This window comes from Folsomia candida, unplaced genomic scaffold (assembly GCF_002217175.1).
Source record: "Folsomia candida strain VU population unplaced genomic scaffold, ASM221717v1 Fcan01_Sc003, whole genome shotgun sequence".
NCBI lineage: Eukaryota > Metazoa > Arthropoda > Collembola > Entomobryomorpha > Isotomidae > Folsomia > Folsomia candida.
Genome location: NW_019091195.1, coordinates 5,589,289 through 5,613,637, shown reverse-complemented (window position 1 = coordinate 5,613,637; position 24,349 = coordinate 5,589,289). Strand labels below are relative to the sequence as shown.

Genomic DNA, 24,349 nt, shown 5'->3' with positions numbered 1-24,349 from the left:
ATCAAATTATTTCTATTATTTACGAGTTTTATAACTAAACTTTAATTGCTAAATATTTGATAAAATTGAGATAAGTAATAAAAACAAGTTCCTGCCTTCTTTTAATTTTAGATCGCAGGAAGGGTTTATAATCACGTAGGATAGAGAGCTTCGCCTCTCGGAAAAGTGGAAAACCGTATCACCAAAATTGGGCAATCCTGGGTAGGTAAAAAAGTAGAAATTAGATAAGTGTAAATTACACTAATCTACACTTTATAATGGGTGAGATAAATACTTATATTTATTACCAAGACTTTGCATCCTCGAACGTATCAAACTTGCTATTTCGGCTCGCTCTATTAACGTTGTGTGACTGTCTTTAGTATTCGTGTCATCATGAACGGCCACGGAGAGATAAGAACTAAATTAAAGGAAATTCGATACTTTTACAAACTTATAAAGATAAACTAATAGGTAAATGCCATAGGTTTGAATGTCCACCGTGCAAATATCATGCACTTATGTAACACATCCAAACCACTATGCAATATGTGCAGTTGTATGTTACCTTCTCTGCGTGGAACACCCGCCGAGACAACTGTTTGGGATATTTATCTGAGGCATAAACGACTTGCTTGGAGCCTTTCCAATTGACTCATCTCCACCTCCTCCAGACCCACCCTCAATGTCCGTAGGCCCCGGGTCAAGCACTGGGCTGGACTGTTCACTCTGTGTATGACCTTCTGGCGAATCATCGGATGATGTATCTTGGGTTCGGTAAATTCCAAATGGGATTTCGCAAGATGTGGAGCACAGCTTTTGGTACAAACGTCCTAGAAAAAATCGTATGTCTATGATACATCCATGCTTATATATGTACATGGCGGTGGATATATGTACATATGTGTTTTACTGACCGTAAGTCCGTATCCAGAGATCGTTGTGTGTTATTTCCAACTGCAATTATGGGGAAAGTAAATGAGAAACACCACTCAGCCAGCACCTCCTCTACCATCGTATGCGAATATGTAGGCAATTCTATTGAGACGCGGCTCTGATTCGGAATGATACACAATCCTTGAGTTATTTTCAGTACACCACAACAATCAGAAAAAGCAATAGTAAACTTCACTTGAAAGAATTTATATGTGTTTCAAATACCACTTGGGACCCATCACCACAGACATTACGGGGACACGTAATGGGTGATAAATTTTGAATGACAGTGCCATTCATTCTTTACGGTTTTACGTCATGTGAGAAATGTAGAAAATGCTGTCCGCATGAAGGCTCAATTGTCGTCATCATAATCATTTAATTTTATGTTTCAGAGAAAATATGAACTCGACATTGTCAGTAAACAGTTTGCTTGAATTTTACAGCTTGAGAACATTTGGTGGTGTGGACATTGAAAACAATTCAGATTCTTGTTGCTTACGGATGTCAAGAAACCAGATCCGGGAGCTTGGTCTATCCCAAGGAGCAGTCGAACGAAGGTGATCAAATAATCCTTCACGAAGGCTTGATACAGCAGTGTATCCAACATTGATGCGGAGAAAACGCTTCCTGCAGCGAATGGCAGGCGGAACATGTACGAAATATGGGAACCTCGCTCTTTCTCTTTCTGTAAAAGTGAACAAATAAATGAACACGTTTTATTATTTGAAGTAGATTGATTAGAAACAGGTACGACGGAAATCGATAGCATAAGTATTTAAGGTAGTGATTTGACTTTAAACCTGTAAACAAATCTCAACCTTAACTTTAACCTTACATTTTAAACTTGTTTTTCGAGACCATAGATCCGAAACATTATACACTGCTAAATAACCCCCAGTTTGCAATATACATTATTTTAAGTGGACGAGTTTGTAAGAGATTTATGAAAATAATTTCGGGATTGAATAATCTGAATGTGTGTAAGATATGTTACTTCACGATTATTAATAAAACCTGATTAAAATTTGAACATCATGTTTATGGGAAATGAATCTTATGTTTAAACCGAGTTTGGATAATTGTATAGTGCGGCGTGGAGACACGAAATAGTCAGAAATACGAAGAGGAAGCGAAATCAAAATATTCTTATACTCATGTTTATATGTTTAGCAAAAAGGTGAAAGTCGTGACGTGACATAAAAATGTTAAAATGTTAAAATGTGACAGTTTTACATCGCCAGGACTCAGATTTCTCTGCTTTTCAGCCTCAGATGGCGACTTCTTGCCATAATTTCGTAGCAAGTTGTCTCATCCCCACAGAGAACGGACTCTGCTAGGGGCTGTACACAGTGACATTGCCATTCCGTATGGCTGGGCTCACCCTGTCACGAGACAGCACCTACCCCGTACTAACACCGAGCCGAGTAGGATTAGCAATAGCTTCCCGGCCAGAGGAATCGAACGTGTGACTGCGTGGTGACAATCCTACCCTCGTACCTCTGAGCCATAGGGCCTTGCCATAGTTTATCGACTAACTCTCAGATTCATAGAATATGCTGATTAACCAACTGATTTTTAGTTCATCAGGTGTGTTTGAAGTGTAGTCATTCATTTAATACTTAAAAGTGAGTTTTCAAGTCATCTCTCATTTTAAAGTTTAGCAATCAAGTCTTGAACTTAGGATGATTACTTTAGGCATATAACGACCTTAAACCGTACAAAATGAAGTTAAACAGTAGGAAACCGATTTTCACTCCCAAATGTTCACGTCAACTCAGGAGTGACAGAGTAAAATGTAACTTTCTCTCGGGTTGTCGGCTACAGCAGCTCAACTGGACTCACTCGGCAGTCTCATTTTGCCTCATTTTCCTGCAGTTTGCACAAACCTTGGTCTATTTTCTCCTGCCCAAAATCTGAATTATTTTGTTCCTCCAATATTTCTGGAGAAGCAAGTACAACTCAATTTGCAAAAACCAAGGAATAGCATCCACGTGTGCTGCATAATGCAAGTATACTTGTTTCATATTGAGGAAAAAGCAACAAACCGGAGCTTACAACGGAGTAGCAACTACATTTTACGTGCAGTGTGAGGCTGAACAAGTTTTCCTCGCCATTTACTTCATCCAAGACGATTGTGTCCCTTGGGATTGTTCCTCCATTTAGGACAATCAAATCAAATAAATCTTTCGCCGGATGAAAGTCGGCAGCCACAGACACGTATTTATATGCGCATGCAGACAACAATGCCTCTTCAGCGTAAACTTTCTTCTTCAAGGCGATATATAGAAAAGTGTGTGTATACACGACGAGTAGAGATGCATGCACATGGTTAAAGGTTCAAAGCACACGATCAAAATGCACTCCTTTCCTCCTTTGTAGACTCCCCTCTATTTATGAAGAAGTAAAAGAGTGATAAAAGTGTGCATTCATTGGTCTTCTCCTCAGTAAATACCACGCAGTCACGTCGGGTTCTAAATATTGGGCAACATATAAACCAACTCCACTTGAACCCGGCCAAAAATTTCGCCGAAGCTTATCGCACAGGCAACAAAAAGACAATAATATAATGCGTCGCTTTCAGTAATTCATTGCACAAAGAGAATGAGCTCCTCCACAACAGATCCGTAGGCATAGCATAAAGCATACAGATTTTCTGATAGTGAATTCCACGTATGCCCAAAGTCTATGTGTTTGTAGCTATCTCACTGCTACGTCTGGGGAAAGTATATCCTTCTCAATGGAAGAGATGCCTAATTTATTTCACCGCATCTTATCAACCTTAATTTATTCCAATTTTGTTTCCCTCTGTTCGTTCGTCACGTCAGTGTCGTAATAGTTGCTGCAACCAGTCAATGTTTTGCATAAACTATGCTTGATAGCAAACCTAAAGTTAAAGGTCGTGTGTGTAATGTTTCATAGAAATTCTAAATTAGATTTCGACTAAGTAGATCACCAACCGCCTACCACCTGCAAGATCTTGTTAGGGTTTTCTTAATAATTTATAAACGCGATTATTTAGTTTAGCTTATTGTTCTTTTGACGTTGATTTAACAGCACGTTTGGATAAACGATAGCACAATTGATCATCCACGAGCTTTCACTATATCAATTGCGCACTACTCGTGATTGTTATTTTTTAAAAGGAATAAAAAAATACTTAGTGTTTGATGTATTCTACTTGTATCATACCTAAATTATGACGTGGTTTTAATTACCCAACATGAAACCTGAAAGCTGAAACCCACCTTTTCCATCTTCGATAAGTGAAGAGCGTATGCATCTGACGCCCTGAACTGCATGAATCTCATGTTGCTAGATGTAGAGAGCTCGGTGACAATTTTGATATGTGGAAAAAAGCGGAACATTGTTTGAACTGTAAAAAATCAAGTCAGGCAAAACTGAGGTAGGATTACACCCAATTGTGATTAGTGGGTGATCATCAAGCAGAGGTTACGTTACCTGCGACAATGGTATTACAATCTGATAAGCTATCTTCTTCTGCAGAATTTGACAACTCCTTGTTCACAACTACGACGCTCTCAGCCAGCGTAATTCCAGCTCTCAGAAGGTCGTCGAGACAATCCTGGTCAATCATAAATCCTTAAATTATAAATAATGAATCCGAGTATAAATCCTTACGATTGATCCCAGCATCCAATAAATCATTGGAAAATGTGAGATTGCATCCAGGAATGCAGAATCCTGTAACATAAATGCACTCTCAAGTACATATCCCTCTATTAAATAAATATTGAGTCATGTTTAGATTATTGTACCGGTCTCCGTTCCAACAGCAAAATTATTGGGTTTAGTCGTGATTTAGGTCGGAAGTGAGCTCGGAGGGGGACAATAAAGTTGTAAATTGCTGCCGATGCAAAGTCCGCTGTGAGGATTATACTGCTGTTCTGCCAGTTGTAGTCGTAAGCATTGCGATGAACGCAGTGATCGCACGCCTGTTGATTATTATAATTTACAATAGGCATACACGTATTATTAGTATTACATAATTACTAGAGCGCTGTAAATTGTGGGTGATATTCTACCATTTCAATGCTCAAGAGAGCAAACTCATTGACACTGCTGATATGGTTGAGTGGCAGAAATACTCATAAAAAGGAAGAGTGCTTGCATAGGAAGGAGAGATAATATTCATATCCATTCATATGCATTATAATAACTACATTACTTTTCCAAAAGCAGGAATGAACACACAACAACAAACATTAGAACCAGTTGGAGAAAGTTTACTTTACTTTCTTCACAGCATGGAAATTGAGTCACATTTTCCTCAAAACTTGCTGTGAGACATGAACTCGTACGCGTTGCAGGACGGAGATAAGAAGACGAAATATTATGGGTTTGATGCGACTTTCTTTCGCATATTCAGATATGTGGGAGCAGCATGCACATGAACGCGGACTGACTCACCTGGCATAGCTGGAGACAACAAAGTGGTTTCTTCTCCTTGAGGAGGTAGCACAAGGTGGGTGTAACTCCGATGTAGGGGGACACGGGTGGGAAGCCCTTCACAATGGAGGTCTTGTCGCCATGCCCCAACCAGGGCACCTCGTCCTCTGCCTCCTCAGCATCAGAATCCATCTCCTCATCGTCGGAATGCCTCTCCTCCGTTGCAAACTCGTCCATGGAGCTCGAGTAACTTTCTGGGACGGGAAGTATGGAAGGTCTCCGACTTTCTGCACATGAATAATCCCAACTGAGTACCCGTCTCCACTGATTTGTATTCCACTCCATCATTCTAACTAATGCTTCCCACTACTGCCCGTCTCCATTTCCAACAAAAAAAGACAAACCTGCCCACCTATTTAAACCCTGCAGGTATCCCATTACTAGACAAACATATAGGTACACATACATATATTTATATGAATGTGTGTTTAATGGATCGTTTAGGTAAGTGTAAATGTCAAAAGATCACGTCAAAACTAAAAAAACATTGTATTGAATGGAACATCGTGATAATGAAAGTGGGCGAGCGTGATAAACAAGAGTGAGACGGAGAAAGTTCAATTTTAGATCAGAAAAGTGCACTACTGAGTAATTGCTAAAAAAATGAGCCAAACTTTCTTCCTCTCTAACGTACATACCTCTCCTCATGAGATTAGGTGGTAAAAGTAGATTGCTCTCCATGGGTTTGCCCATTTGATTCAAGTACTGCATCGCGATTCCAGGGCTTCCACAAGGACCCTCTCTAGGGCCCCCAGTCGGAGTGGCTAAGGAAGCTATGTTGAGATTGGACCCACCGGAACCTTCGCCTCGACCCAGGCTACTCGACCCTCCCATATGATGGCCAGGCGATAAGCCGGTTGGGTTCATTAGGCTGCTGAACCCTTCAGTCTTTTCTCCGAGGAGTGGAGTGCTTGCTGTGCAATTTATCGTAACCTTGTCCTCTCCACCTTTGTCGTTAGTTGGGCCACCAGAACCTGCTGGGGCTAATGAGGAGACGGCAGCAGGTTCCCCCGTTCCTGGCTGCGTGGCTTGGTTATCGTCAAAGTCTGAGTTCTCCTCTTTGGTTATGCTAATTTTCACAGAAAATTTTCACAATACAATACGGTCCACACGTGCGATTGATCTTAAAAATATTTTAAGATGTAAAATTTCACACATACCTAAAGTAGAAGCAGATGTCAGATTTTCGCATGACATGTCTCCCTAAAATTTTAACAAAGAAATGAGCAAATGAGTTCTTGTGGGAGTCCGAAGAGCCGGGCGAATACATGGTTGGATTAATTCTTGGATGTATAGGAATAACTATTGCAGATGTGTGGCGTTAGCCAATTTTCATGTGCATTAGTTAACCTAATTCTATGAAAATCAAGGGGAAAAGTCTGTGCAATTTTTTAGAAACAAAGTTTGACTCGTAAATTGAGATTGATTTCAGTTGAAACTATTTTACTTATCGTATACTTCATGAAACTTTGGTAAATGAGTGAATAAATTACCAGGGTTGAGCAAAATAGTGTCTTCATAAAACTCGGGGAGCAAAGAAGGCCTCACGCCAACCAGTGACACACCATATTTCCTATGAGCTGAAACAGTGGAAACAACACAACATCAACATGTCATATAACAAGATGACGTCAGGGTTTCCAAACACTACAAAAAGTTCATCCAACGTACCATGAAACGATGCGTATGTGAAGCTTTTCCCTTCGTACTCCCCAAAGAATCTACCAATTAATTAAGTACCGATTTACAGATGTAATTTATTTATTTGCCACACTTGTTTAAGTAAAGAACGAGGAAGAAATCATGGATGATTGACAAGAGTTGGTTTATTGTTAAAAATGAAAAGATCTGTATTCTTACCGAGACTCATCTAGACGAATATGGTAAATTTCATTTCCTGAACAGCGACCATAGAGGCGATGCCATTCTTCCCGAGAAGTTTGTCCCTCCCTTAGGATTTGGACAACAAATCAAATCAAACACTTTACAATATTGTGTTGCAACATTCCGTTTCCCAGAATTGTCACAAAAAGACGAAAGTAATCGAAATGAATTAGGACATGAAATATGTATGAATAAGTGCTTTAGCATTCGAGGAATGCCTTCGGGAGTTATCGGAGATGTATGAAATCCTGGCAAGGGGATCGAGGAGGAGAGTTTAAACCTTTTGTTATATTTTTGGTGACTTACCTTCCTCTGGAGGTGTGGAGAAGAAGGGTCACGAGGGTGGAGGTGCCAGGGAAGAGACAGTTGTTCGCCAGGAGAGCATACTTGAACTCGTCTTCACACACCACGTGCTCGGCGAATCTGACGTGGATTTTGTTTTCAGGGCGAAAAATCTGGATATACTGAAGACAATAATATTTTGCTATTAGCATTGAAAATGAGAATGGACGCGGAAACCAGGTTTAAAGGTTTCTTCAAATTGTTTTTATGTACTAACTTTTACTAAAGCATTGCGAAACAGAGATTTAGCTAGATCTTGAAAATACAACTTCTAAAGAGGCACAATTGTCAAAAAATGAAGGTGATTGAATATCCACGCGGCATTATTTGTCCTTCGCACAACAATAAAGGAAACCATACATTCATGAAATTGGCGATTCTAGATTTGACCTAAGGTTTCAGGAACAGCAACGCAATTTGCTATATATATATTGTGTTTTCAAGTTTTTTGCCAATGCAACTCCTTTTTGGACTATGCTTTGTGCGTATATAGCATATGGCAGAAGCACCTTAGGTTATTATATTCCTTCAAATCTTACCTGAGGGACGCCGGGGGCATAGTCCTTCACAGCCCATGCTCTCAGAATTGTGTGCTCATCTATTTATTACGAATACTCGTTTAAAATATCAGCCTGTTGTATGGTTCATTTTAGGAATATGCATTATGCATAGGATTGGGCATGGTGGAATTTATCATACTAGTAGAGTCGTTTTTCATGGATTTTTTTTACATTTATGCATGTGAATGCATACATCTTTTTCTACGTGCGTGGCTGGAAATTTTGATGACAGAACATGTCTAGCTCTAGGCTAATTTGAAAAGCATATTCATACCTGCTGCCGTTTTGTCAGAATAATTTCTCGCCGCAAGGATAAAACATGCTTCCGCTTCACTCATTCTGTAATTAAGCAATACATAATTTATGGAATTTGGCTAATTGGCTAAATATTACATAAATTTAATTATTAATTATTTGTTATTGTATATCTGCTTATAATATCGCATTCTAATGTAGAAAATATTCCCTAACGAACCTGGCACGTATGAGATCACCGTCTTTGAGGCAAGAGCCTTGGATATAAATTACCCTTTGGGCCTGTAATAAATTGAAAAAAAGTTCTCGTTTCACATAATACATATGTGCACAATTTCCAGTTTGTTAGTTGCAGCATTTCTAGCCAGACTTACCCATATCGGCACTTGCAATATCATCCTCATCGTGGTGTCGAGCTCCATTGGAGAAAGGAGGACAACGCAATAGTCCTGGATGATAACAGGAAGAAAAAATAAACAAAAGTGTAATCTAACGCTGGCTACGCCCAAGTCGGTTTCTCCTCATTTGAGGAGAAATATGAAAGCAACGCCGACTTTTATTCGACAATTGAGTGATGGGCGGTGGCATAAAGCTGTCACACTTTCCATGACTAACACGTCAAAAGGGCAAAGAAATGGAACATGTTGCTTATTTTGCCCGTAAAGCATTCTTCCGCTCTAATCCTGAGAGCAACTTTGTGCATAAATAGCTAATTAGTCTTTCTTCATTTGTCGTATCACAGTCCATGCAGAATACATAAGCATGTAGTGTAATCAGCAAATTCAATTTTAATGAGATCCATGCTTATTTATTCCCTCATCACTAGCTTTGTTTTCCTACTAGTATTTAGAACTTGAGAGTGCATATTATGTAAGTTGTGCAGCTTTCACCCTGTCTGGATTATCGTACACATTAGCTTTCACTGCTTGCTATTGGAGCTACATACATAAATGGAACTCAGGGGTTTCCTATCTATAGCCTAACGCTGTTTATACTTTTACGATAATTGTTTAGCATCTAATACGACGGGGAACGTTTAAGCCTCATAAAAATGTTATGCTTTCTAAAAAGTGTTACCTGAAGCATGGGATGCGAAAAAAATTCGTTGAGGAAATCCATTATCGTGTCAGCTAATAAAAATAGTTAGTAATGGTTTTACTTGCCTTTTTAGAATTTACTTATAAAGAGTTACCGTGCAGTGTGGTAGAACAAACGACAACATGGTGATCGTTAGCTGGAAAACATTCAATTCGGCATTTATTTGGGGGCTTTAAATGATGTAATAACTTCATAAAATCCTATATAAATTAGGATAAAACAGCTAAATTAACTTAAAAAAATAAAAATTTTACATGCGCGATGAGCAGAGTAAGTTCCACCCAATTTCTGCCGCTCCATCCAGGTGAAAGCAAGCTGCTCAAATTGGGTTGGTAAAACTATCAAGGCAATGCCTGAAATCAGGTAACAACATTACGTAGTTAGTCTATAATATGCTTTACGCAAATATATTTGCATGTATATACGTATGCTAATTTCGATATTTTTAATTATTCTGCATTTTGTCAATGACATGAGTGACTCACATATCATGGCCACCATAAAGAGTTGTGAAGGCCAAATATCCGGCACCTGAAATTTAATTTCCATTATAGTTTTCTCGTAAGTTACAAAAAGGCTTCTTTCAAATATTCATTTCATTTAATCAAATTTCAAGAACGGCGTAAAATTCATACAACAAATTAAATGCCAAGCACTCACATAGTCCCCGTAACCGACAGTGGAGAAAGTCACCTACGAAAATGAATAATTTCACCAGTTTAGTGTTACTGACCTTGTGTACTTCTACTAATTATTCTGGGGATATATAAATAAGTAATCATGAAATTACCACTACGAAGTAAACCGCTTGAAACAATGACATTCTCTTTTGTCCCGCTCTGTAGTGGAAATCAAGGTAATTAATGATATTTTAATTGTGTAACATTACTTGCATGCCTTTGAAAATGTTGGATTCCGCAAACAGAGGTGAAAACTAAGCAGATTAGAGTGGCCGTCAGAACAGTCAACTGTTGAGATAACGCCGACTGATTTCTCTGCATTCTAACAACCAAATATTTTCGAGTTATGAAAATGTATAAAATGTTTTATTTTGAATACAAAAATACACTTTAACTATTTACTTACGCCCTATACAAGAATCACGAGAGTAGAGGTTCCATGAAGCAAAAAATTAAGTTTAAAATATTTATTACAAGTATTTGACTATTTTTTATTAAATTATGTATATATATATATGTATATAACCTTATATATATGCATATATATATACTATAAACCCTATAAACCCCATAAACCCTATAAAATTCACCTGTGCAAATCATTAAAAGTATTCTCGAGGGCGTACTTCGCCAGCCATGAGTTTAAGAAAACTGGGATAAACATGTGTCGAAGGGGTGGGTGAAAAATTGTCACCAAGAATGGAACCGTCGTCATCAACTCGAGGATGAAATGGCGAGAACAAATTTGCTGCCACAGGTTGTTCTGTAAGCAATTCACAGTTTCATTCTTCATTCATCCAGTTAATATACAATGAAAACTCGCACTCGATTGTGCTTGCATAAATCTAAGTGAGTACATACTTTGTATCCCAAATACGTGATTAAAATAGTCTCGCTGAGGCTAATGACAGCCAGAATGATATGAAGGATCCAAATGTAGACTGGTCTTTGCACCCACATTATTGCAGACCAATTTATCATTTGGTTATCTTGAAATCGTTCTTCCGTCTGCTTGATGGCCTCCAGGTACATTGTGTTGTTCACCACGTGGCACCCATAACTGCAACAAACCAAGAATTGCGACTTTCGTAAAATGTAAATATCGCGTAGCCTCTTCAACTTCTTTTTTTAAATAAAAAGACAGTGATTCTCTATTAAGGGTAACATTAATATCTATTTTTGACGGTAAATAAGTATGTTCATAAAGCAGAGAAAGTCTCAAAAGAAGAAATTGCACATGTTTTTGATTAAAATTTTTGAAGCGGAGATAATGTGTTTCTTTTCTTAGAAGACTTCCTCATCTTTTGGACAGCGTAAGCTTTTGTACAGTTTAAGGGCGTCAAAGGGTAAATCACGATTCAGATACAGCCTTCAATCAATTAACTTTGTCTTTTCTGTAAACTTAATGAGTTTGGTTTCTTCGTGGATTGTTGGGGAAAGTTGACGAGGTAAAAAGTAATGAGGTCAAAGTTTTCTGAACTATACGGATAGATTTTGCATCATCCTCGTACGCAATTGTGTACACAAGTCAGTCAATATCTTTTAACGTAGCGTTCACGTTAGAAAATGCACTGCTTACAAAATACGTAATAAGAAGGAAACAAGCAAGGCGAGCAAGATGGGTGAAAGTGGGTGAAAGGTCCACTATGGTGATTTTGTGACCAAGAGAGGAAACGAGATAGTGGATGAATAGGACCTTGAGAAGGATGAATCAAATTAATGTAATTTCGAAGCCTATCGATTCGTCTTTGTTGCATGCGCCACTTGATGGACTTCCGTCTCATTCGACGAGCGAGAGAGGGACAATCCTTCCAATTTGGCGAGTGAATAATGTATTCTATTTCTCTGTAACGCCCGAGTGTTATGCAGTCAACAGTGCAATGCAATGTTGACTACGCTTTCACCACACTCGAGTTCAATGCGATGTTATGAAATGATATCGAATTTTCACATTGATCATTAGCGTTGAAAAGCATTTATTCGGTATAATGGGATCCCAGAGATGGATGGGGCCACTAAGCACCTTGGTGTGTGAAAGAAACATACCCGTAATTATCTAAATGTGGTACTTTTATTGGTTGAAATGTCTTTTCCAAATGGAGCGAGGGGCATGTGTATGGCTTGTTCAATTACTGTGAAAGGAAGAAAAAGGTCTTTGCCAAGAGTTGTGAAAATTTTGGGATACTTTTGTCAGTCATTGCTAATTAAGTGGTGGAGGAGTTTATTCGGCTAATTACTAGGAGAGGCTGGTGAAAGTCGGTTTCTCCGTCTGAAAGCGTAATAAGGGCGGAAAGAAGACGGCCGTGCTAATAATATCAAACTGAACTCTGACTTTTAGCCACAAATATAGCTTTTCTGAATAAAACAACGTTGGCTGAAATGTTGGCGATAAGCTTGCATACTGTGTATGAAGCTGGTATTTATACGATCTACTAGGAAAAATGTCACCAGAGTATTTCAATTTACTTCATCATTTATTCCCACCGTGGGATGCAAAATAATTGATATTATCGGAACAATGTGTAATAATTGGTGGCATATGCAAACAAATTTAACTCGGGCCGGTTTCAAAAATTGGCATCATAGGCTTGACGCCCACTTTGCCACGTCTAATAAAAACTCTTCTTACATACGCACGAGGCAAGAAGAAGAAGGGGAACACACATATTTACTATTTTCACGTTGGCGGTGGCAAACGACAGACTATTTAATCTACGTCAAAGTGCCAGCCAGCTCGAATTATCGCAACCGAAATATCGTACAGTACCCTGGGTCATTAATTGGCAGCGAATCGATAAAAGGTGTGCAACAGAAGAGCGTGACAAAATCGACGAGTCATTCCATTTCCAGTTCATTTGGGTGACTCCAAAATCGCCAGAATCAGAAAAGGGTTGAAAATGTATTTTGATATGCCACGAACACCTTGGAGCATTTTATGAATCTTGAATGCCAAACGATCCATGCGATTGCTCAAGGAAGCATAAAAACCCGGAACGAATTTACTTTGACCTATTTTATTCCTGGGAATGCATGACAAAAATTATTGACGGGGAAATGTCATATAAAAAAACTGTATGAATTCCCATTTCCGTATTTCTCGATCATTACATCCCTAATATATCATATTTATTTGTTAGTAAATTGTTTTCTAAACACTGGGTAGAAATTAATTACGGGTTTGAGAACCAAATAAACGACAAAAACCGATTTTTTTAAATTCTGCCAATTTCGTTTATTTTAAATTTAACTATTGTCTCAACCTCCATATCTATTCATCGGTTTATTAAATAAACTTGATGTTCCGCCCTTGAAAAAATAATTGTGTATTGTTCGTGCGTCCAAAGTAAATTCTTCTTTTGATGTAAAAAATTTGCATTTAACATGAAATGTAAAATGATCATGTGAAACTTATTATTAAAAGTGGTACATCATTGAGAAAGTCAATAGAAATTTCATGATCGTCAAGGATGACTAATGACTGGGATCTAAAAACATGTATGGACTCATGAATATGGCAAGAGCAAGTACTTAATATCAAGAGTTCTTCTTGTTTATATCTTTTAGCAAGCATAACATTCGCAATTCAAGTTTATGATGAGATTCCTCTAGAAAAATTGACTCCCAAAAATCTTATCTCAACTAATGACAACTTCACCAACTAATGACACACTTTACATGGAGATGAAAGCGTAGTGCGCTAAGAGGCTCACGACCGAAATGGCAATTACACGATAATAAGATTCTTAAATTTGTCTCCTATGATTTCCTATAATTTAAAATTCCTTTCTGTATTCCTTACTGCAATAGTAAGCTCCTTGAATATTTTATGAGATATGGCTCAGCCTTGCATGGTGGTTTTAACAGAGGATGCGTCCTTGTTAGGATGCGCTCTCTTGGAGTGGTGTTCGTTAAGATTTTCAAAAAATGTCGCATGAGGCAGTCAGGTCAAGTTTTGTATAACAAGGGAACCTTAAGTACTGTCACATCTCGATTTCCTTCCGGATGGTCTTAATTGATAGATAATTTAGTGTAACTAAAACTTTGGCATAGGACATACGATGCAAAATCACGTTTTTGCGAAATATGTGGCGAAAGCTGCACCAAAAAAGGTGCAATTTTTCCAATGCTTTTAACATATGTGTAGATAACAGCCTTTGGAATAATGATATGAAGTTTATAAATTATATCCCTGTCCGCAATTTCATGCTGATCACCAATATGCAAAAAACTGCAAAAATTTGCCAATTTTATTTCAAATAGCGAAAGCCTGCATTCTAAATTTGAATTCCATCGTTTTTTGAAATATTAACAAAACTTAAATGTTAAACTTCTATTATTTAAGCATTGCAAAAAAAGTTTTCAAAACATAATTTATTAGTATTTCAACAAAATGGGTGAAAATTTTCACAAATTTAAACTCGCAATTTTTCACTAAAAAAGATACAACGACCAATGCTATCTATTATACGTATTTATAAAAATTGTTGGCTATGTATATTTATTCTTGCAAGGTGTAAACAATTTTGGAAAATTGTATCGTCAGGTTTTAACATATTCAAAAAATAACTTTTCCATACCTCGTTCAAGATTTTAAGCTTTTTGGAAACCTTGAAAAAATCTCATCGGGGAGGGACCCCATCGGGTCCCTCCAATATGGCATATACATAATACATAGGACGGCATAAATATAGGGCGCCCTATATTTATGCCGTCCTATGTATTATGTATATGCCATATTGGAGGGACCCGATGGGGTCCCTCCCCGATGAGATTTTTTCAAGGTTTCCAAAAAGCTTAAAATCTTGAACGAGGTATGGAAAAGTTATTTTTTGAATATGTTAAAACCTGACGATACAATTTTCCAAAATTGTTTACACCTTGCAAGAATAAATATACATAGCCAACAATTTTTATAAATACGTATAATAGATAGCATTGGTCGTTGTATCTTTTTTAGTGAAAAATTGCGAGTTTAAATTTGTGAAAATTTTCACCCATTTTGTTGAACAGGGTTCGGAAAAACCCAGGGTTTTAATCAAAAAGTAACGACCCAGGGGTTTTAATGGGTTTTAATGGGTTTTTTGGGTTTTAATGGATTTTATGGGTTTTATTGGGTTTTATTAGGTTTTACATAAGTAATACATTGAAGAACAATTTTCACTACTATTGCAATCCAATTTCAATTAATATGCAAATCCTACTTGTCCATGTTAAAATTTGTATCCGTTTCGAAATAGTCCTGTTTAACTGATCATAGTTTAATACTTTATGAGAATATATATTACCTTTTTCTCGAATACTTCCTCTCATCATAATGAAATCCAAGTTGTTTAAAAGTTTTTAAAATTTAATATTTCAATGCGATCTTAACGTGTATTATCAATTCTGGAAAAAATCGAGTACTTATGAACAATGAAAGTACGTATGTATTATGATCGAAAATATAATAAGTGCTTTTTACAGACACACTTCTTTTGCTCATAATAAAGTACTTCGCTGTCCATAAGTACTGGATTTTTCCAGAGGTGATAATTAAGATCGCCTTGAAACATTTTAAAAAACTTTATAAATTAAAAAATACTACAGTATTTTGTTTAATTTATTCGCTGAGACGAGAGGAAGTATTCGGGAAAAAAGTATTAATTATGACAGCAAAATGTAAATTAAATGTAATTAAATTATGTATGCTCAGTTAAACATACCTCGTTCCGAAATTATTATTTTTAAATATTTTTGTCACTTGAAACTTGTAATGGCACTCGCTGATTTATTCCTGGTTTTTAAAACTTACAGTATTAATCAAATAAACTGCTTAGCTGCCATGAAACAACTTCGTCTAACGTACGACAGCTGTTTTCAGCTTTTAGAATATAGTTTTAAGCTGAAACACAGTTAAAACCCATTAAAACCCTAATAAAACCCATTTAACATGGTAAAACCCAATGGGTTTTATTCGTTAACAACCCAATAAAACCCATAGTTATCAGTTTTGTAAACTGATAACTATTAACACGTGAATAAAGGTTTAAATCAAATCAAATCAAAAACCATTAAAACCCAAAAAACCCAACCCAATAAAACCCTGGGTCGGAATACCCTGGTTGAAATACTAATAAATTATTTTTTGAAAACTTTTTTTGCAATGCTTAAATAATAGAAGTTTAACATTTAAGTTTTGTTAATATTTCAAAAAACGATGGAATTCAAATTTAGAATGCAGGCTTTCGCTATTTGAAATAAAATTGGCAAATTTTTGCAGTTTTTTGCATATTGGTGATCAGCATGAAATTGCGGACAGGGATATAATTTATAAACTTCATATCATTATTCCAAAGGCTGTTATCTACACATATGTTAAAAGCATTGGAAAAATTGCACCTTTTTTGGTGCAGCTTTCGCCACATATTTCGCAAAAACGTGATTTTGCACCGTATGTCCTATGCCAAAGTTTTAGTTACACTAAATTATCTATCAATTAAGACCATCCGGAAGGAAATCGAGATGTGACAGTACTTAAGGTTCCCTTGTAAGTCCTATGGATGATATGTCGTATAGTCGTATTCTACATCTTCTGCAGATAACTAATTGCTCCAGGAAAAGTCATTCGAGTATTAGAATCAATTTTGTACGCGTATTTACGGAAGGATAAAAAATTAAGATTTTCACAAAAAATACGTTTTCGTACGACTATACGTTTATATACACATTTTTAAATGCACTCTACTCGAAAATATTGCTTGTTGACAATTCATGCAGTCTTACCAGGATGCGGACAGAGGATCTGTGTCCATCACCACACGGCCGACATACAAGATGCATGTGAACAACTTGAGGATCATCCGAGCGATCCTAATCCTGAGACTGGAACGCTGATTTTTTATGAAATACAGGTGGAGGCGTTCCTTGATCGTATTTTCGTTGACGTAGTATTCCACCCGGACCCTGAAATTGGAAACATGAAAACCCATTTTAACATTGCATCATCATCATCATCATATTACTTCGGTTGGATAACCCGCAAAGATAAAAGAGACTTGTAACTGAATAATATGAGGCATGTGTGCACCACAGGCTCTGCTCATGAGAGAAGACAGGTGGTTAGTGAAAGGTGGAAAAGTGAACATTGATTCGTAAAAAATATGACAAAAGAGCAAAATGAAATAGTCTTACATAAAATTAAGTAAAAGAAAGTTGTGTATAAGCATATTTCATAGCATGGCGATGAAGAGAAGTTTGTAAGTAGGCCATTGCTCGTGATTAATTGATATTGTTCTAAAGTGCAGAGTTGTGTACGCATATTTTCAGCATCGCACTTTTAGATTGGATTCGCATATTGCTAGAAGAAGAGGCAAGAAGCCAGAAGACTCCTATGACGAATTCAAACGAATAAAGGAGACAAAAAACATCACATCAGTCGCTCCGAGGAAATGGTGAAAGTTTGGTGTTGAGTCTCAGTAAAAAAATGTCATAGACTTGTTTCGTCTTTGATTTTTAAGCAAAAAAGTTCCCAAATGGAGAAAATATGAAAGTTTTGTTGAAACCGTGTCTTTCATCTCATCAACTTTTTTCATAAAAATGTAGACATTTTTATGCATATTAAAAAAACTATTTTCCTTATTTGCTGAATTTTATTTTGTTCAAAGGATGGCGATGAGACAATCATTTTTAGTAAAGCTACATACTTTTGATACAGCCAATCAAGTCTTTAATATTCTGGACTCTCTTCTTTAATATGTAAATATAGCAATAAATTGATTTTTAATTGGCTGTCAGAGTTTGTAAGAATCTAAGCATGTCACACATTCCATCAAAGTTTATACGTATGTATGTACATATTTATGTAATATTATTGCTGATCCTAATAGACGATACTGACAATAATGTTGCTTCACAAAAGGTCTAAGAAATTCATACGAATAAAAGATGTGCACACTTCATAGATCTTCTTTATCAAAGTATATCAGTACAAAAGAGACTTTTCCATTACAGGTATTACATATTATTCGCATTGGACTGGCAGACGTCATTCTTCACCTGTCATTCTATTTTTTACTTTTACAAAAGCTGCAACATATTCATCTCTGCTCCATTGTGGGGAATAAGACAGCTTTGAAAGCAGATTGTAATATTCCGTAAAATTCTCGTCCATGTCCATCGAATGATTAGATGATAGAGATTGAAAAGGGTTGAACACGCCATATATTATTCAAATGCGATATGCATTGAGAGCGGATAATGGTTTACCGTCAGAATGGAATAATATTTTCGCTGCATGTGCATGCACGGAGGGGGCTGGAATGGTCACAGCATAGAAACAGACGGTCTGGCTGAATGCATAGTTGGTGGCTGAGTTAAATCAAATTCAGTTGTTTATCTTGTTGACAGTATATTTCCAGAAATAGAGGAACGCAAATTGACGGCTGGAAATTGAACATTCTTTACTTGAGGTAAAATGGAAATCCTGACTGATGGAAATTGATAGGAGATTACATTGGATTTGGTTTGGAAAAATCCTTGGTGCATCCAACTGTGTGCTCGTCTCAACAACTCCACTTTTCTGCTTTCACCACCTCCTCTATCTTTGAACATTTCCAAGTTCGCTGAGATTTAATCCACTAATATAAAGCCTCCTCTTGAGACAGGTCCTGAGCCCGTTCTTCCACTCGGTGGTCTAGAATTTGCCAAACTATCAAACCTCAACTAAAGGGATACCGCAAACCGCCGCATGTACAGTCCTGTCAAAAGTGCTTTCCCGTAGTGACAAATATTGGCAGCGACCAAACATGTAGTCACCAGCTATGTACGATTATTGGTCAGATTGAACCATCACATTCAATCAACCTTGATGTGTCTGCCTGTCTAATGTATATATCTCATCATCAGCGTGCATGTATGTATGTATGTATATACTAGCTGTAAACGCAGTCTGATGACTAGTTGACCTTTCTATTCAGCACTATGCACGTATTGTACAGGATTGTCTAATCAGAATTCGTATAGAGATATACACACAAAATTGTGCCATAAATTAGCATGAATGTGACGAGTATTGTGGGGTATGGCAGATCAGTTTTGAACAAAAGTGTTGGTTTAAATAAGAAAAGAAATCTCGGCTTTCTCCAGCCGGGCCCTTTCCTGAATTCTCAGCTATCCTGCATCGTCGTGCTTGAAATCTCGATCGCAGAAAGCACGACCTTTTCAGATTTATTTTACCTAGTGAAAACTGCTCAATCCTGGAGGAAAATCACCAGACTGGGACATTGGTGACACGTCACGGATTCTTTACTCCGCTGCTTTCTCCATCAGAACGGGTGTAATGAGGGCGAGGAATGCATGAAATAAGTTTCAGGGATTCCAAGCAAAGTGGTTCAACAGTGTCAATAGCGTCGGTGATGTGATGATCTCGTATTCAATTCATTGTTTGCTGTCGTCCTCAACCCTGCCGCTGGTGAAAGTTACACGGGGAACAAGAACCATAGGCGGGTTAAAGGTTGGAGTACTTCCTTCCGTTAATTCAGAGATGTTTTGTATGCTGCCCTTCCACCAGGAAATGTTACTCACTTCATAAGACCCAAAGGATATTTGTTCAACTTTGCCAACAGAAAATAGCTTATTATCCTTTTGCACGCTTTGGCCATTACTACTTTATTTTCAACATGAACTTTTGTCATCATTTCCCTCTTTTCCCACATTTTGTGTGTCGTCATGAGCAAATGCCTCTGTTCTGTACCGTGTTCTCATTATTTAATTGAGACAGCTAAGGTAGAATGTATCATTAACGTATAAGTACTACCACTTCGCAACATTTATGACAACTACATATAAGCAGAATTCACATGACATGGCAGTCAACTTGGGAAATTTACGTAACAATTACAACATCTTTCTTTTGAAGGTTGGAAAATGTCCACATCAAATATTTATTCAAAACTACTCCTTCTCTCTCTCTCTCTCTCTCTCACCCTCACTCTTTCCCGACTTTCCAATATGTCTCACAATTTCACAGGTGAAACGGTAAGTGCCTGTCAACATTCGTTCGATGCACCACACCATTCATTTCACTTTTTATGCCGACATTTCATGTTTCTTAATTACTATGTTTTAGGAGAGCACACGGTTCTGCTAACCCACCCCAAAACAAAATTAAAATGATATCTTTGCATTTAAGACATGCATATTTAGAATCATCGTTTAAATTAATTTTTCAATAAATTGCAGTATCACATGCAATAAGCTTTTCATGCACGCGGGGACATTCGTCGGTTCTATAAAGGGAAATGTACCATCGTTTCTGTGAAAATTAAAGAAAAGCTCTCAACATACGCAATATAAATGCGCATAACTGAATTGTATTCCCATGACCCACATGGATTTGAAAACAATAAAATGATCTGTGGGCCGCATTTCATGTTTCGTTGACGTGAAGATTTATTAATGCAAGGCTGATCAAAAACAATTGAAACCACGGTGGAATAGGTAGCAAATCATGCAAATGGTTAATTAACGAATTCACTTGGATTCAAAATGTTTGAATGTTCAATTAAAATTAAAACCTACTTTTCAGGCTCCAACTCGTCCAAATATTCCGTAGAAGAGGTAACAGAATATTCTGGCATTTTGGTGGTGGTGGAGTTGGTCGTGATGTTGGTGGAGAAATGTCGTCTTAAACTATTTGCTCATTACACGTAACACGATCAATGTCTTTTTTATAGAAATATAAATTCAGTCTCATTCGTAGAGATAACAATGCAATGTGCACACAAAATTTATTCATGAAGTCTTCGACATGAAATCTATCACAGTGGAAAAAGGCTTTGCACCTGCTTTCGACTCAAACACAGGAATAACTTCCGATTTCGACTGTTCACACATCATTTATTCAACTATCACTGTTCACATGGCGCTCCAGCCCCACTGCCTGTCACGACAACTTGCCAAAAACTGCAACAATTTGAGAGAAACAAATTTGTGATGGTAATGATGAGAGAACGGCTTTGGAGAAAGTGTTGGATCGCAAGGCTGGGGACATATTGAACTGGTTGGATCGAATGGATGCGTAGAAATATGATAAATTATTGAATGATGAGCTTGTAATGGATGTTGCTGTAATTTCAACAACACGTTTCTAAAAAAACACTCTTCTTTTGGCGTCTCAGCATCACTACGTATCGACTGATCATGTTATGATCGTCCCTCAAGTCCCGACTACATTTGTTGTAAAACTGGAATATTCAGGAACGTCGGATGTATGATATTGTATCCTGACTTGTGTTACATGCAGCACATGATGGCATCTCATCTCGAGAGTTATTATCATTACAACAGCCGGGGCTTTGTTCCACGGGTATTGATTTCAACTGACTTGAGGATATCCTCCAGTGCACTCAACCATTAACAAGATTCATGAGGAGGCCGGGGATGGTATAGCCGGTCAATGCTCTGACAACTACATTTTGTATCTCTATTCTCTTCTCGAGTGATTCGACACTGCACATTTTTTGTGCAATTATATTCCACCAAATTGCAAATCAATACTTTTCATATCACAAATCATTACATGATACGACAACAACATACATATGGCGCTTTAACATGCACTTTAATGTTCTATTTTTTGCGAACCAGCACCATACAATATGTAAATCAAGAAAAATCTTCGCGTAAATATGCTTCCTTCTTCTTGGAAGATTCCATAAGCCACACAGAACACTAACTACTGTGGCACTTGAGACTTATTGATGTTCACCAGTCCATTTTATTTATTTTAATAATAAAGTCAGTACTTTTACCACCACTGTTCAACAACCCCCACTTGTTTAGTCCTCATTTGTATACTGACAAGGAGCTCGCATTTTATGTCGTACTTTGGCATGCAGCCTGTCCAGGAATGAGAAAGGGTGAGCACACTTTGGAGAGAGAGTTGGAGTTTTAATGATAAAAGAATAAAGTTGAGGCGGCCGCGGATGGGGTCAGACTAGCTGCATCCTCCACATGTCGTTTAGCATATTCTCCCACACACCAGGTGCGTTTATGCAATACGAATGTGCCAGCACGAAGAAGGTGCACTAAAGGAGACGACTGTCCGTTAATTTGTTGGACAGCCACACGCAGACAAAGAGCGAGGCGGAGAGCAATGCAATCCAGTCGCAGGAGAAAGTACCACTATCACAACCGGAGCACTTCATCCAACTCGGAGATTCGTTTCCGTATCGAATCTCTCTCTCTCTCTTGCCTTTTATGCCCGTGCAATCTTAACCAGGATCTACACCAACACAACCAACGCCACACTACACCCACCACCACCCTTAACTCACAAGGTTCAACCAGAAAACCAGCATGGTGCAACCAAGAGGATGTGGGAAAGCACTCAAATTGTCAAATTGTCCCGTAGCCTCGCGCTTTTGCAATCTGACTGGACTACCAGAAGCGAGAAGAATCCTAGAATTATTTCGTTGATGGTCTTTTTCTCCCCATACACGATTCTACGTCAGTCAGATTTTTATATGGCATTATATTCTGCTGCTGCTGCACTGCACTCACTTTCTTCTTCTTCTACCACCGACCATTACATGCTACAGCCTGCAAACTGTCACAACAGCCAGCACAAATGTTTTCTTGTCAAATGACTTCATCTCGTCATATGCTATCCTTGCTGGAAATATCAAACAAGTTTGTCTCAATTTGCTCTCCAAGTGTTCACTCAAGCCAACTTTCACCTTCGAGTTGTGCGCACCCGATTGTAACTCATCAAAGACCAAGTTCAACTACTTTCTCTCGTATTTCCCTCACCTAACTGACTACTATTTTGAATTACTCATGTCGTTACTCCAGAGTTATCAGAGTGGGCAGGAAAATGAGCGAGGTGTAAGAGGAGAAAGTTCGTCATTTTACACACGCAGTATCCTTAAAGTTGAGGGGACTTGTCACCTACCACCAACCACCACACTCAATTGGAACACTACTGACTAAAACCAACTGGGTTCGCCACAATTTCGAAACGTGCTCCATTTCTGCTATTTTCCACTCAACCACCACCATCTACGAGATGGTTACTCACCCTCCGACACCACCGACCACTCTCAATTGAGACACGACACAGTGGTGAAAATTTCTCCTCCGTCTGATAACACGACGTTTCCACTTGTGAGGCAATACAAGAAATTGGAGTTGATTGCTTGAAATTTCGACACGAATCTATTGGGAAATTGAAAACTTTTTTCCAGTGGTCGACCACATTATTGCAACCAAACTCCACGTGTACACGACACAATATTTGGTGTGGAAGTGACGAGATACACTGGGCAGCAACTGGGATATAAATTTTCTAAATTGGTCATCGAAAGGGCAGGCAGCCTGCTTGGAATTTCTGGATTGGGTTGTTATTGTGATATTCGACTCGAGTTAGGTAAAACAGTGAGATTCTCCAATATTCAATATTCAACACTGCTATGCTAGCCCGTGAATTATAGCAATGTTCGCCGCTCCTTCCGATCAGAATGGGAGATGGGAGAAAGTGGAAGTAGAAAATAGAAAGTAGAAACCTTTTGAAAGTTGAATGACTATCGATTATTACATTAGGAACGAATTGACAACGACGTAACCACGACGCCAACAAAGCGACGGATCCACTTGCCGTTCGAGATATCCAAATCCATCCAACTAACTGTTTGCTAAGCCGGGTTGGATTGTTGGAAGGTGGACTTGTCCTCAGCTGCTGATGGCATGAGAAAGGCATCAAATGCCAGTATTAGTACATGTATGATGCACGAGCGTATTGTAAGCAAATCTTGCCCTTCTCTTATTCGTGGACGTCCATGTATTTGTACGTATGGCGTGCTTGTGAAGATTATTACAGTGAAATATGACACACCACCACTAACCGGACGACAATCAACCGATGTGGAGAATCGAGCCCCATCATTCTCTCCAACTACCGCTTAATAATTGACGAGAAAAGGTGGTCAAAGTAAGGAAACTTTTAATTAGAAGTGGACACGTCGCGTAATTTAGCTGGAGGGAACACTGTTCAATTAGACCTCTCTGCGATACGATTACCTATGTTACAGAAACTCGATTACTCGACCAGCCCTAAAAAGAAAGCTTTCATGATGTCACACAAGAAAAGGCAGTCGGCGAGAAAGCTTC

General features: G+C 38.0%; 1 protein-coding gene and 1 long non-coding RNA gene across 4 annotated transcripts in view; one reads left to right on the top strand and one right to left on the bottom strand.

Annotated features, from left to right (window-relative positions):
- LOC110846852 (potassium channel subfamily T member 2-like) overlaps window positions 1-24,349 on the bottom strand; it is a 41,099-nt gene that overhangs the window by 2,599 nt on the left and 14,151 nt on the right. For 2 of the 3 annotated variants that reach the window (XM_035850494.1, XM_035850495.1), the window contains exons 8-38: window positions 16,967-17,146; window positions 11,066-11,264; window positions 10,795-10,967; window positions 10,611-10,613; window positions 10,422-10,526; window positions 10,315-10,363; window positions 10,185-10,217; window positions 10,010-10,055; window positions 9,779-9,877; window positions 9,619-9,660; window positions 9,504-9,556; window positions 8,801-8,875; window positions 8,647-8,708; window positions 8,446-8,510; window positions 8,151-8,209; window positions 7,576-7,733; window positions 7,246-7,335; window positions 7,057-7,106; window positions 6,879-6,965; window positions 6,546-6,588; window positions 6,024-6,454; window positions 5,347-5,612; window positions 4,695-4,871; window positions 4,558-4,620; window positions 4,378-4,501; window positions 4,164-4,291; window positions 1,418-1,603; window positions 897-936; window positions 548-812; window positions 288-400; window positions 96-197 (exon numbers count right to left, since the gene is read on the bottom strand). In XM_035850494.1, coding sequence (XP_035706387.1) covers window positions 96-197; window positions 288-400; window positions 548-812; window positions 897-936; window positions 1,418-1,603; window positions 4,164-4,291; window positions 4,378-4,501; window positions 4,558-4,620; window positions 4,695-4,871; window positions 5,347-5,612; window positions 6,024-6,454; window positions 6,546-6,588; window positions 6,879-6,965; window positions 7,057-7,106; window positions 7,246-7,335; window positions 7,576-7,733; window positions 8,151-8,209; window positions 8,446-8,510; window positions 8,647-8,708; window positions 8,801-8,875; window positions 9,504-9,556; window positions 9,619-9,660; window positions 9,779-9,877; window positions 10,010-10,055; window positions 10,185-10,217; window positions 10,315-10,363; window positions 10,422-10,526; window positions 10,611-10,613; window positions 10,795-10,967; window positions 11,066-11,264; window positions 16,967-17,146 — 3,566 coding nt within the window. Of the gene's footprint in view, window positions 1-95; window positions 198-287; window positions 401-547; window positions 813-896; window positions 937-1,417; window positions 1,604-4,163; window positions 4,292-4,377; window positions 4,502-4,557; window positions 4,621-4,694; window positions 4,872-5,346; window positions 5,613-6,023; window positions 6,455-6,545; window positions 6,589-6,878; window positions 6,966-7,056; window positions 7,107-7,245; window positions 7,336-7,575; window positions 7,734-8,150; window positions 8,210-8,445; window positions 8,511-8,646; window positions 8,709-8,800; window positions 8,876-9,503; window positions 9,557-9,618; window positions 9,661-9,778; window positions 9,878-10,009; window positions 10,056-10,184; window positions 10,218-10,314; window positions 10,364-10,421; window positions 10,527-10,610; window positions 10,614-10,794; window positions 10,968-11,065; window positions 11,265-16,966; window positions 17,147-20,761; window positions 23,577-24,349 lie in introns of those variants that run through there. The other variant, XM_035850496.1, reaches the window with a different exon arrangement.
- LOC118435121 lies at window positions 18,470-20,873 on the top strand. The gene is made up of 3 exons (XR_004834520.1): window positions 18,470-18,651; window positions 20,423-20,680; window positions 20,769-20,873. It is a non-coding gene; the product is annotated as an uncharacterized LOC118435121 (long non-coding RNA).